The following is a 15045-nucleotide window of genomic DNA, read 5'->3' on the forward strand; positions in this document are numbered from 1 at the left end:
TGAAAAACTTCCCCTGATTACTTAAAGAGGTATTAAATTGGAATTAACCAATAGAACTTCTGAGTTATATTTACATTACTTCCCTGTTTATCAATCCTCCATGAATTAGTTTGTGATACAGAAACACGTACTCTGTTATAGCAAAAATATATATTTAAATTTAAAGTTTCAACAGTGCTTCCCAACCTATAATTTTTATTATACTTTCACTGATTTATTTTCTGAAAAAAAAAGAAAGCAAGAGAAACATAAACAGGTAATACGTATCTATACACACACACACAAACACCCCACAAACACACTGTACAAGCATGTTCAAAGTGGCTTTGAATGTTATTATTTTACTTTATTTCCTAGTTGTATAATTTTTAATATTTCTAGACAGCAGAATATTAAGAAGAAATGTAAATAATCTAAAATTATTAAACTTTAATTCTCCCAGTAAATCCTAAAAATTCTACATACATTAAAAACATTACCAGAAATGTTTCACAATAGGACACTTTATTATGAAAATGCAGATCACCATAAATATATTTTTGCTACTTATGTAAACATAATGTGTGATTTTCCTCTTCTGAAAGTTGGGCACAGAAACAAATATTGGAGAATCTGTAAAAGAGAAACTCGTTTTCACACTCTGATCCTCAAATGATCTGCAATCCTGCTGGTTCAAACAGAGAGGAGTCAAGCAATCAAGTAGAGTTTTACATGAAGACTAGTTTATAGGTTTTTAAAATGCATGTTGAAATAAAATATACAACAGGAAATAAAAATGTGTAGTAAGATATGAATATTCCCTGCTTCACATTTTCTTCTGCTAGCCACGACCATGAATAGGGCAATGTCCACCCATCCACATAGGGTCATTGACTAATGTCAATAACAGAGGAGAAATTTTGTCAGCTATTATCACTTCTCCCAAGAGAACGAAGAAACATTGTAGAGAACCTTGTTTCACAACAATCTGATTTTTATACAATATTTGGAAAATCTAATTTCGATTGATGTACAATAATGTATAAAAAATTATAACAAAATCTCTATACAAATGCATTTTAGCTTAAACAATCTATAAATAGTTGACACATTTTCTACATTTAAATATTTCTTCACATTAAATAATTACGATTAATTATAAAATGAAGTGTAAAAGCAAGCAGAAAAGTGGGTTTCAACTCAGATTATCAGTTAGTCTTTATCAATAAAATCCAAGTGAAGGTAAAAAAAAAAAAAAAGGAAAAAGGTAACAAAAAACAGGTAGAAGTATATGAGTATATTGAATTTTATGTTTACTAAGATTAAAGAAACATCAAAATATTTATTATAAACTGGTCAATTAACCAAAGAAATTTTCTGAGGAAACCTCTGTATGTCAAATCATAGATACAGAAAATGTTAATTTTTAAAAGGTTTAAAATAGTCCTTTTTGGAAAATAAATATAACTTTAATTTCAACTTTAATTATATGAACTTAAGTGGCAAATATACTTTTATTTAGAAAAATGGAGAAATAAATATCTACTGCCCAAATCAAAAGTACTAAGAATAAGCTAAAAAGGGAACCTAATTAATTCCAAATAGCAAAGGCCAACAACTAACGGGCTATCACTTCAGTCAAAATTAGCCTAAGTGTATTTTCCTATTTTCACTCAATCTCTTTCAATCAAAGTATTATCTTTCATTGAAAGTATTAAATGTGTATTTTATATTTTTAAAAATTTTAAACACAGACTATATTATTATATTTGCACTCAAAATATAATAAGATATATAGAATTATATGAAGCACATTTGTTAAACATGTAATTACATTACTATTACTTTAAATTTTATTAATATTAATATTTCATTGATAGATTGACAATGTGTAATTCTTACACAATGATGATCCAGTTACAAGTCAGTTTCTTCTTTTTTCTTAACTTTTGGATTCTTCACAGTTACATCTGGGACGTCAGTGTTCTCATTTAGACGACGTTTGTATATGAAAAATGCAGTAGTAGTGAAGATGATAGTGCATAGTTTGCAAAGAAAACCTAAATTTAAAAAATGCAATGATCAGATATGTCCATGTATTTAGAACAAAAATGTAGGCAAAAATGCTATTTACCAAAGAAAGGTAAGCATATTTCACCTATAAAGGTATAAATTTTCCAATTTTAGAATGCAATTAATGCCATAAAATTATATTAAGTTACTTAAAGGAGATTTTTAAATGTTTATAATATGTTTTAGATTTCTTAGACATATTACCCCCTTCCCAAGTGCAAGGTGTGCTATTACCTCATAGAATGTGTTAATTCTGAAACATGAAATATAAATTCTGACTTTCAAAACTTAGCTATCAATAGGAACCAGAGCTAAGTCATTTCATGCAGCTTTGCTCTTTTTGAAATATTCATCATTTTTCAAATAAAACAAATATTACAGAAAAGTTCATTAATTTTGTAGGTTTTTTCATTTTCATGTTTCAAGTTGCAGAAAGTTAATACATTACAACATTACAAGCATTATACAAATGTACTTGAATATTGGATGCAATATTTAATTAATTCTTTTTCAATTTTTTTAAATTAATTCCTTTTTTTTTTTTCTTTTGAGACAGGGTCTCACTCTGTCACCCAGGCTGGAGTGCAGTGGCACGATCTTGGCTTACTGCAGCCTTGACCTTCCCGGCTCAAGCGATCCTCCCACTTCAGCATGTGCCACCACACCTGTCTAATTTTTATAGTTTTTGTAGAGACGGGGTTTTGCCATGTTGCCCAGGGTGCTCTCTCAAACTTGTGAGCTCAGGCGATCTCCCTGCCTTCAAATCCCAAAGTACTGGGATTACAGACAGGAGCCACCACCATGCTTGGCCTATTTTTCTTTTTCTTGAAACAGGAACTCCCTTTATTGCTCAGGCAGGGGTACCGCTAACATAGCTTACTGCAACCTGAACTGCTGGGCTCAAGTGATTCTCTGGCCTCAGCCTCCTGAGTAGCTGGGACTACAGGTGGTGACACCACACTTGGCTAATTTTTAGAAACGGGATCTTGCTAGTTTGCCCAGGCTGGTCTTGAACTCCTGGCCTCAAGTGATCATCTCGCCTTGGCCTCTCTAAGTGTAAAATATTTTACAGTCACAATATCAATTATCTGACATAATGGTTTCAAGATAAAAAGGAAACATTAATGATTCTATGCCATTTATAATGATACAATAACATTTTATACATTTTACAGGGAAAAATACCATTTTTAAATGGTAGTTTATCTGACATAGTTGTAACATTAAACAATTGTAACATAGTAAATAACACAGTAAATAATTATAGTAAATTATTCTCTTTAGGGTATAGCTTGTGAAGAAAAATTGAGCAATTTTGAACAACAAGCCAGTAATGCTTCCAAGAAAAAGGTAATTATTGCAGCAGGCAAATTATCTGAAAATGATAGGAAAAGCTAGATTAAAATCTTCTGTTTAAAGTCTTGATAGAGCTGATGAAGAAATGAGAAAGAGATAGATTAATATCCAAGGCAGGGCAGAACTTAAGTGGAGGTGATCCGACTTTTGCAACAGCTTTTTCTCTGTGGTTATTTTCTATATTGGATGGGGGTAAGGGGCTAAGATACAAACCTTTACTCTGGCAAAAGATGCTGCTGAAGAACAAAGATTCATTTGGTCTAACAGGGCTGAAGTGACAAAGTTGAAGACAGCAAAGCTTTCAAACAAATAGCAAGACATATGCTGGATATCAAAAGCCAAGAGGGTCAGGACACTCAAAGATATGTAGCCTAGTTGTGAAGCACAGGCAGGTCTACACAATTTTGCCATTCTAAAGCACTACTATAAGACAAAGTTCTAATCACTTACCCCTCGAAAATTTGAAGCCAGTAGGGAACCAACTCAAACTAAAGCTGCAAACTAGCCACCAGTTGAGTCAGAAATTTAATTAACTTACCCTCCACTTAGGTAGAATAACAGAAGAAGGAAAATGTCCGTTTCTGAAGGTACATATTTATTTCAGTCTGTATTATTCTATTACACAAAAGGCCTGGAATGCAATCATGTGTTGCAAGACATATGAAAAAGCCAGGAAATACTATTTCCCATTAAAAGTGAAAGCAGTCAATAAAAGCATACTCAGAGAGGTTCTAGCAGTTGGAATCAACAGGTGGAAACTTTAAAATAATAATAGTTATGGTGAAACATATTTATGTTTATTTATCTACCAGAAAAGGCCGACAGGGTGCATGAAGAAATGAGAAATTTTCAGTATAGAAATAGAAACTACAAAATGAACTTTGTAAAATAACTAGAAATTAAAAAAGGAAAGATAACAGAGCATCCAAGATACATGAAATAGATCAAGTGATCACACATATATTAAATAGAGCCCCAGAAGGAGAGAGTAGGAAAAATAAGATAAAATAAATATTTTGAATGGTGATGTCCAAATACTTTCCAAAAATGTAGAAGACATCAACCCATGGATCCAAGGAGCTCAGCATACACAAAAGAGGGAAAAAAAGCAATGATACACAGAAAACCATACTTTGGCACATTGTAGTCAATTTAACAAGAGTCAGACAAAATCAAAGAGAAAATCTTCAATAAAATCCAAATAAAAAGACATATTACATGTTGGAAAGCAACATCACAAATGACAGCTAACTTCTCACCAGAAACAATGGAGACCAGAAAGTGATGTAATGCCTTTAAAGTTCCGAGAGTTACAGGATTCTACATTAAGCAAAAATATCTTTCAAAAATAAACATAGCCAAAATACAGTCTCAATAAACAAACATGTAAAATTATTCATCTCCTGTATAAAAGAAATGCTAAAAAAGATGTTCTTCAGGTGCCTATACAAGACAGAATATTGCAGATCTGCAGAAAGGGCACATATTTAGATGAACCTAAAAGAATATATGTACACGTACACATACACATACATCATATTAATATTAAAGACAAGATAGATTTTAAGAAAAAGATCACTAATGGAGGGGGAGAAATGGGCATTAAGTAATAATAAAAATAACAATTCATCAAAAAGACATAAAAATCCTATGTGTGTGTGCCAAACAATAGGGCTTTAAAATATCTAAAGAAAAAAATGGAAAAATTAAAAATAGAAATTGATGTATTAACCAACCTACAAATTTTAGCATCCCTCAAGTCAATAATAGAACAAAAATACAATGATACAATCTGAACATGATCTGAATAATACAAAGTGAGCTAATTGATATTATCAAAAGACAACACCAAATAACTGCAAAATATGCATTTCTAGGTGTACATGAATAATTCATGAGATAGAGCATCTGATAGGTCATAAGAGACGTTTCAATGAATTTCAACTTCTGTGACCCACCAATTCCACTTTTGGGGATTTACCCAATAAAAACAAAAACATATGACTATGAAAACATTTGTATAAAAATGTGAGCTGGGCACAGTGGCTAGCACCGGTAATTCCAAAACCTTGGGAGGCGAGGCAGGAGGATCACTTGAGGCCAGGAGTCCAAGATCAGCCTGGGCAACACAGCGAGACTTCCTCTGTAGTAAAAGTAAATAAATTAGCCGGGCATGGTGGCATGGACCTGTAATTCTAGCTGCTCTGGAGACTGAGGCAGGAGGATTACTTGAGCACATGAGTTCGAGGTTACAATGACCCATGATCTCTCCACTGCACTCCAGCCTGGGTGACAGAGCAAGACATTGTCTCAAAAAAATATATACACAGAAGCCTCATTTATAAGAACCAAACACTGTAAACGCTCCAGTTATTGTTAATTAATAAGAGAAAGGATAAACTGTAGCATATTCACAAATTGAAATAGTACTTAGTACTCAGCAATTTCTATAAAGCACAAGCTAATGCTGTAGAAAGAACATTAATGAATCTTCCAAGAGCATAAAATTAAGCAAGATACACATGTAGAAGAGTACAGTCTTCTACTTATATAAATTTCTAGACCAAATAAAACTAAAATATTTTTTAAAAATCTGAAAGGAGTCTATCTGAAAAGGAGGGAAAATGACTGGAAAAGGTTATGGGAAAAATTTCCATATTTTGTTTTGGGTGTTTCCACAAGGGTACTCAGTTATCAAAAGCCATCAAGTTGAACTTCTAAAATCTATGTTAATTGTATTAATTACACCTCAGTTTTTTTAATAATAAGAGTATTGTTTGATATATATATATCAATGTCTATATATATGTCTATATATATCAATATATCTATATAGACATATCAATATATATGTCTATATAGATACAGACATAGACATATGTATATATATCTATAGATATAGACATAGACATATATATAGATATAGATAGATATAGAAACAATCTCACTCTGTCACCCAGGCTGGAGTGCAGGGGCACAATCTCATCTCACTGCAATCTCCACCTCCCAGGCTCAAGTGAGTCTCTTACCTCAGCTTCCCAAGTATCTGGGACTATAGGCGTGAGCCACCACATCCAGCTAATTTTTGCATATTTTTTGTACAGACAGGGTTTTGCCATATTGCCCAGGCTGGTCTTAAACTCTTTCTTTTTTTTAATAAAGAACAAAATAGTTTGGCAATTTATTAACTGGTAAACTCTAGCATATACATTTAATGTATAAGTAATTTTCTGCTTATTGAATATTTATATAATTTCAATTTTTAATATTTATTTTCTTATAATAAACAAGGTATTAATGTTTATTATACAATATATAAGTGTACCAAATGGAATTTTGTAGAAATTAGAATAATTATCTTGCCCTGGCTCATAGTGATTTGCAAAGTAATTTTCTTTTTTTTAAAATTATACTTTAAGTTTTAGGGTACATAAGAAAATGTGGCACATATACACCATGGAATACTATGCAGCCATAAAAAATGATTAGTTCATGTCCTTTGTAGGGACATGGATGAAGCTGGAAACCATCATTCTCAGCAAACTATCACAAGGACAAAAAACCAAACACTGCATGTTCTCACTCATAGGTCTTAAACTCTTGAGCTCAAGCTATCTGCCCAACTCGGGCTTCCCAAAGTGCTGGGATTACAGTCATAAGCCACCATGCCTGGCCATTTGATATATTTTTTACAAACCAAACAGTGTGACCATCACTTGAATCATGAATGAAATATTGTTAGCACCCTGGCAACCCTACTTATGATTCCTCAGGATCACTAACTGATAAAAGTTAGTTTTGTTTGCTCTTGAATATATTTATATAGCAAACCAAAATTGTGTAAGTGGAATTATATAGGGCCTACATACTCATTTGTGTCTGGTTTCTTTCATTCAACATAATGTTTGTGTGATTCATCCATATTTTATGTAGTTGTGTTCTTTTCATTTTCATTGTTGTACAGAATGCCATTGTTGAATTTACCACAATATATTATCCATTCTATTGTTGTTTTTGTTTGTTTGTTTGTGGTTTTTTTGAGACAGAGTTTCACGCTTGTCACACAGGCGGGAGTGCAGTGGCATGACCTTAGCTCACTGCAACCTCTGCCTCCTGGGTTCAAGAGATTCTCCTGCCTCAACCTCCGAGTAGCTGGGGTTACAGGTGCCCGCCACTATGCCTAGCTAATTTTTGTGTTTTTGGTAGAGATGGGGTTTCACCATGTTAGCCAGGATGGTCTCGAACACATGACCTCAGGCAATCTGCCCACCTCGGCCTCCCAAAGTGCTGAGATTACAGGCATGAGCAACCGCACCCAGTCCTTCAGTTGTTTTTGGGTATTTGATATCTACTTTTGTGAAGAATTTTTTCAAGCCTTTTATCCACTTTTTTGTAAGGTTATCCTTTATTTATTGATTTGTGGGAGTGCTTTATTTATTCTGATAATTAGTTCTTTTTCACTTTGGTTCACTGTATTCCACATTGTTATCTTTTATCTTAATTTTTTTGGTAATAATTTGTTAATTTTACTACAGTCTGATTTATTTTCTAGGTAGTGCTTCATGTGTCCTGTTTATGTTCTTCCTACTCCAAGGTCATGAAAATATTCTCCCATTTTTCTCAAAAGGCTTTATTGTTTTATCTTTCATATTTAGATATGTAATGCGTCTGGAACTGATGTTTGTATAAGATGTGAGATAGGGATCAAAACACATTTTATTAGACATGCATAAATAAAATGGCCAATAACCTTTTTGTTTGTTTAACAATTGCAGTGTCCCCTTCATCGTAAATTAGTTGAGTGTGCATATGAAGGTTTGTTTCTGATTTTTCTATTCTGTTCCATTAATCAATGTGTTGATGCTTGCACCAATACCACATTGTATTATTATAGCTCTATAATAGGTTTTTATATGTTAGCATATATTCCTCAATTTTGTTTCAACTTCAATATTCTCATAGTAATTCTTACCCTTTAGCTTTCCATATGAATTTTAGTTATTTTGTCAATTTCAAAAATTTCTCTTGGGATTAATTTGTGATCACATGCTGTAGATTAATTTAGGATAAATGGCATTTATTAATGTTCTTATCTGTGAACTTTTTTCCATTTATTTAGATTTTATTTAATTTTTCTCAAATTGATTTTGTAGTTGTCAGTGTAGACGTTTTGTACAACTTAAACTTTTTATTATTTGATTTTTTGGTGTTATTGTATTTATCATATTGTATTTTAATTTGGTTGCATCTGGTATTTGAAAACAAAATTGATTTGGTACAATGATTATATATTTAGCAACTTTGCTGAATTCATTTATTAATTCCAATACATTGTGTTCCCCGATATGGGTGCTAATTACAGGTGTGTTCAATTTATAAAAAAAGTGTTGAGTCATATATTTATATGTGCTCTTTCCTATATATGTATATATTATATTTCAATAAAAATTCTACCAAAGAAACCATGTGAAGTGGTAAAAATGGCAAACTAAGAAACAAAATGTTTGCAAAAGGCTTATCTACTCTACTGCAAATGAACTAGAGCTGATGGAATCCTTCATTTGAGGTAAAAGCATTAGATGAGTCATCCTAATTAAAACTTAAGATTTGAAAAAGAAAGATCAGATAGACTTCCTTGCCAACAAAAAAGAACTAATGCAACTAATTTTTATTAATATTTTGAGAATCTGATGAATGTCACAGCCTTTTCCCCAGGAGGAAAAAATTGAACATACAAATACGTGTGCCAAATTTTCCATTTCAAATATACTGGAGTTCATTCTTAGCACTTAAGATTTCACAGATCACTGTTGAGTAACCCATGCTCTAGAGTAGTGCTAGGCATAAAACCTTTAGCAATGAAGGCAGTCTTCTACATCTGCACTATTCAATAAAGTAGCCACTAGCCAAATGTGATCATTAAAGATGTAAAATTTGCCTACTGTGACTAAGGAACTAAATTTGCAATTGAATTGAATTTCGGTTAATGTAAATGTAAATTTAAATAGCCACATGTGGCAAATGTCCTTCATATTGGACAGTACAACTCTACCTCCTCTAACGTATTAAGAGCTATCTTCAGCAGTTTACTATGGTTGAAATCACCTGAGTACTTTATTTAGAGTAAGCATGCCAACCACCAATCCATGGAATTATTTTCTCCCTAAGCTTTATAATGGTTTAATTGACAAATAAATAAAAAGGGTATATATTTATAGTATAAAGCATTAGTTTTTGATGACTATACACTGTAAAATGATTAAATCAATGTAGTTAATATATCTATCACATTATTCGGTTATTTTTTTGGGGGTGAGAACACTTAAGTTCTATTCCCTTGGCAATTTTCAAGTATACAATACATTAACTAAAGTCACCACATTGAACAATAGATGTCAAGAATTTATTACTTCTGTCTAACTAAAATTTTATACCCTTTGACCAATATCTCTCATTTCCCATTTCCATCACCAGCCCCTGTCAACAACTATTCTATTCTCTGCTTCTGTTTGATTTTTTTAGATTCCATGTATAAGTGAGAGCATGCTGTATTTGTTTTTCTATGCCTAGCTTATTTTGCTTAACATGATGTCCTGTAGTTTCACCCACATTGTTGCAAAAGACAGAATTTTCTTCCTTTTTAAGGATGAATAGTATTCCATTGTATGTATATCTCTCATATTTCCATTGTCTATTTATCTGTCAATGAGCACCTAGGTTATTTCCATATCTTGACTATTGTGAATAATGCTGCAATAAACATGGGAATGCAGATATCTCTTAAACATATTGATTTCATTACCTTTAGATATACACCCAGTAGTGAGATTGCTGGATCATGTGGTAGTTCTATTTCTAATTTTTTGAGAACCTGTTTTCAGTAATGGCTGTACTAATTTGCATTCCCATCAGCAGTTTGCAGGGTTCCCTTTTTTCCACATCCTCACCAATATTTATCTTTTTTTTTTTTTTTTGGTAATACACATTCTAACAGATGTGAGGTGATATCTCATCGCAATTTTCACTTGCATTTTCCTGATGATTAGTGATTTAGGCATTCAGAAATATATTTGTTGGCCATTTTTATGTCATCTTTTAAGAAATATCCTTTCATGTCCTTTGTTTATTTTTTTAATTGGGTTATTTCTTTACTTACTAATAAGTGTTTGAGCTCCTTATATATTTTGAATATTAGCCCCTTATCAGATATATGGGTTGCAAATATTTCTCTTATTCCATAGGTTATCTCTTTACTCTGTTGATTGTTTCCATTGCTGTGCAAAAAGTAGCTTTTTTGTTTGTTTAATGTAATCCTATTGTCTATTTTTGTTTTTGTTGCCTATGCTTTTTACAGTTACATATATTACGTTTAAGGCTTTAATTCATTTTGAATTGATTTTTGTATATAGCATGAGTTCAATTTCATTATTCTGCATATGGCTATCCTGTTTTCTCTGTGCCATTTATTGAAAAGACTGTCCCATTGTGTGTTCTTGGCATGTGTTAAAGATCAATTGCCTATAAATGCATAGTTTATTTCTTTGTTCTCTATTCCGTTTCAATGGCCTATGTCTGTTTTATGCCAGGACCATGCTGTTTTGATTACTATAGCTTTGTAGTATATGTTGAAATTAGATAGGGTTATGCTTTCAGCTTTGTTCATTTTGCCAAAGATTGTATTGGCCATTGAAGGTCTTTTGTGATTTCATTCAAATTTTAGGATTTTTTTTCTATTGCTGTGAAAAATGTCATTGGGATTTTGATAGGTACTGCTTGGAATCTGTAGGTCACTCTGGGTACTATGAACATGTTAACAATTTTAATTCTCCCAATCTATGAACATAGGATATTTCCATCTATTAGTGTCTCCTCTTTTATTTCTTTCATCAATCTCTTATGATTTTCAACATACAGATCTTTTACCTCCTCAGTTAAATTTATTTCTGTCTATCTCTTTTTTGACACTACCATAAATGGGAATTTTTTTTGATTCTCTTTTAGATAGTTCTTGTTAGTTGTAGAACTACTACTGGTTTTTAAATGCTGATTTTATCCTGAAACTTTACTGAAATCACTTACTAGTTTTAACAGTTTTTTGGTGGAGATTCATACATATATGTGTGTTTGTATATACATATGTATACATGAGATATATACGTGTGTGTATATATATGAGATATATATGTGTATATATATGAGAGATATATATATGTGTATATATATGAAAAGTCTATTGTATATATATGGTGTACACATATATGTATATATATGACACTCTACCAAAAACTATATATAGTGTATGTATATGTGTGTGTGTATATATATATATATATATAGTGTTTTATATACATAAATAATGTCATTTGCAAAGAGAAACTATTTTGCTTCCTGCTTTCTAATTTTAGGATGCCATGTTTCCTTTTTTTTTGCCTAATTGTTCTGTTTAGGACTTCCCACACATATTGAATAGAAGTGGATAGAGCAGATAGACATCTCTGTCTTTTTCCTGATCATAAAGAGAAAGCTTTCAGCTTTTCACAACCATGATATTAGGTCTGAGTAAGTAATATATTTGCTTTATTGTGTTAAGATACATTCCTCTATATCTAATTTTTAAAGGATTTTTATCATGAAATGATGCTAAGTTTTGTCAAATACTTTTCCTTCACCTATTGAAATTATCGTATTATTTTTATCCTTTATTTTATTATGGCATATCACATTAACTGATTTGTGTATGTTGAGCCATCCTTGCACCTTAGGGATAAATCCCTCTTGATCATAATATATGATCCTTTTAAATGTACTGTTGAATTCAGTTTGCTGGTATTTTCTCGAGGATTTCAGCATTTGTGTTCATCAGGGATATTGGCCCTTAATTTTATCTTCTTTGGAGTGTTTTCATCTAGCTTTGGCATCAGGGTAATTCTGGTCTCATAAAATGAGTTTAGAAATGTTCCTTTCTCTTCAATTTTTTAAAAAGTTTGAGAAAGGTTAGTATTATTTCGTCTTTAAATGTTTAGCAGAATTCATCAGTGAAGTCATCGACTCCTGTGCTTTTCTTGATTTTGATTGCTAATTCAACTCCTAATTCATTATTGGTCTGGTCACATTTTCTACTTATTCATGATTATGTCTTTATGAAGTTTTATGTTTATAGGAATTTGTTCATATTACCTAGGTCATCCAATTTGATGTATAATTTTTCATAATAGTCTCACAATCCTTTTTATTTCTGTTGCATAACTTTCAATGTGTTATCTTTCATTTATAATTTTATTTATTTGAGTCTTCTCTCTGTTTTTCTTAGTCTAGCTAAGGGCTTGCCAGTTTAATTTATTTTAGCAAAAATCCAACTCTTTATTTTGTTATTTTTTTCTATTATTTTTCTAATCTCTATTTCACTGACATTTGCTCTGATTTTTATTATTTCTTTTATTCTGCTGACTTTGGGCTTAGTTTGTTCTTTTGTTTCCCTTGCCCCTTGAGGTGTAACATTAGATTCAGCCAGTCAGTAATGTTTGATTAGAGATTTTAACCTATTTACATTTAAAGTAATTATTGATAGTTAAGGACTCACAACTGCCATTTTTAAATTGCTCTCTGACTGTTTTCTGACTCTGTTGTTTTCCTACATTCCATTCTTTTTTCTTTGCTGTCTTCCTTTGTGGTTTGAATATTTTTTTTGTAGTGGTGGTATGCTTTTTTAAATCCTTTTAACTTTTTTATATTTTGATCAGATACTCCTTATTTGTTACAGTTTCTGGTTACCATAGGGCGTACACAAAATATTTTACAGGTATAACTATTTGTTTTATGCTGATAACCACTTAACTTCCATTGCATATGGAAACTCTAGATTTTAACTTCTCTTCATCCCACATTTACTTAACATATTACTATAGCTATAGTTATTTTTTCATACTTTTGTTGAGTTGTATAGTATATTTAAAAATGATTTAATCATCACTATTATAGTAATAGAGTATTCCAAATTTGACTATGTATTTGACAACGTATTTACTTTTACCACTGAGTTTTATACTTTCATATGTTTTCATGTGGTTAGTTAGCAACCTTTCAATTCAACATTAAGACCTCCCTTTAGCATTTCTCTCTCTTTTTAAGCAAAAAAGCAGAGATTTATTAAAAATGAAAGTACACTCCACAGTGTGGGAGCAGGCCTAAGCATAATGGCTTAAGATCCTCCCTTTAGCATTTCTTGTAAGTCAGGTCTAGTGGTGGTGAATTCCCTCAGCTTTTATTGTTCTGGAAAAGTCTTTTTTCTTTTTTCTGATGGATGGACTTCTCAGGTGTAGTATTCTTGGCTGGCAGTTTCTTTCTTTCAGCACGTTAAATATATCATTCTACTGTCTCTCGGCCTGCAAAATTTCTGCTCCTAGTCTTATAGAGGTTCTCCTATAGTGATGAATTGCTTTTCTCTTACTGCTTTCAAAATTCTCTCTTGCCTTTGACTTTTGTGAATTTGACTGTAGTGTTTTCAGTGAAGACTTCCTTACATCTTATCTATTTGGTGTTACTTATGCTTCATGGATCTGGATATTCATTTCTCTCTCCAGATTTGGGAAACTTTCTGTCATTATTTCTTTAAATAAGCTTTCCACCCCTTTATCTTTCTCTGTTCCTTCTGGGACTCTCATAATGCATAGATTGGTTTGCTTCATGGTGTTCTGTAATTCCAATAGGCTTTCTTCACTGTTTTGTGTTCTTTTTTATTTTCACTCTTCTGACTGGGTAATTTTGAATGCCCTGCCTTCAAGCTCATTGATTCTTTCTTCTGTTTGATCTACTCTGCAGTTGAAGTTCTCTATGAAATTTTTCAGTTTAATTATTGTGTTATTTAGCTCTAAAATTTATTTTTTTATGGCTTGTATCTCTATTGTATTCTCATTTTGTTTGTGTATTATTTTTCTTATTTTTCTGATTTTGTTTAGCTGTCTGTGTACTCGTGTAGCTTATTGAGCTTCAAGATGACTAATTTGAATTATGTGTCAGGCAGTTCATAAGTCTCCATTTTTCTCCTGTTTTTCCTTTTTTTTTTTTTTTTTCTTCTTGAGATGGCCTCTGACTATGTTGCCTAGGCTGGCCTTGAATTTCTGGGCTCAAATGATCCTCCTGCCTCAGCCTGCCAAGCCTCTCAAGTAGCTGGAATTACAAATACACAACACCACACCTGGTGACTCTCCATTTCTTTAGAATCAGTTACTGGTGTTTTATTGCATTGCTTTGGTGGTGTCATGTTTTCCTGATTATTTGTAATCCTTGTGCCCAGGCATTGGATCTGTACTTTTGAAGAAGTAGACATTTATTCCAGTCCTTACATACTTGACTGACCCAGTGCCTGGGTCAGCAGATGGGCTGGCCTGATTCATGGGTCTACAGGAGCTGGCCTAAAGCCTGAATCCACTGTGATAGCCCTGGATCCTGTGTTCACCTTGGCTAGCCTGGTGCCAAGGTCCACTGAGATGGGCTTTTTGACTGAGCCCATGAGAGCAGGCCTGGACCCTGAGTTTGTGGGGGCCAACCTCAAGCCGATGTTCATGGGGGTTGAGATGGTGCTGGGGCAGGCCTTGAGCACTTTTGGGGTGGGCCTTGTTTCTGCATCTGCAGAGGTGG

At 32.5% G+C, this 15045-nt stretch overlaps 1 protein-coding gene across 2 annotated transcripts in view; it reads right to left on the minus strand.

Annotated features, from left to right (window-relative positions):
* Positions 1-485: 485 nt before the first annotated feature.
* The window catches only part of SLCO6A1 (solute carrier organic anion transporter family member 6A1), a 127377-nt gene continuing 112817 nt past the window's right edge, over positions 486-15045 (minus strand). Inside the window, exons 13-14 of one of the 2 annotated variants that reach the window (XM_019026493.4) lie at positions 1882-2039; positions 486-612 (exon numbers count right to left, since the gene is read on the minus strand). In XM_019026493.4, coding sequence (XP_018882038.2) covers positions 1897-2039 — 143 coding nt within the window. In that variant the 3' untranslated portion in view covers positions 486-612; positions 1882-1896. Of the gene's footprint in view, positions 665-1881; positions 2040-15045 lie in introns of both variants that reach the window. The other variant, XM_019026494.4, reaches the window with a different exon arrangement.

The sequence above is a fragment of the Gorilla gorilla genome, chromosome 4 (genome assembly GCF_029281585.2).
Source record: "Gorilla gorilla gorilla isolate KB3781 chromosome 4, NHGRI_mGorGor1-v2.1_pri, whole genome shotgun sequence".
Classification (NCBI taxonomy): Eukaryota; Metazoa; Chordata; class Mammalia; order Primates; family Hominidae; genus Gorilla; species Gorilla gorilla.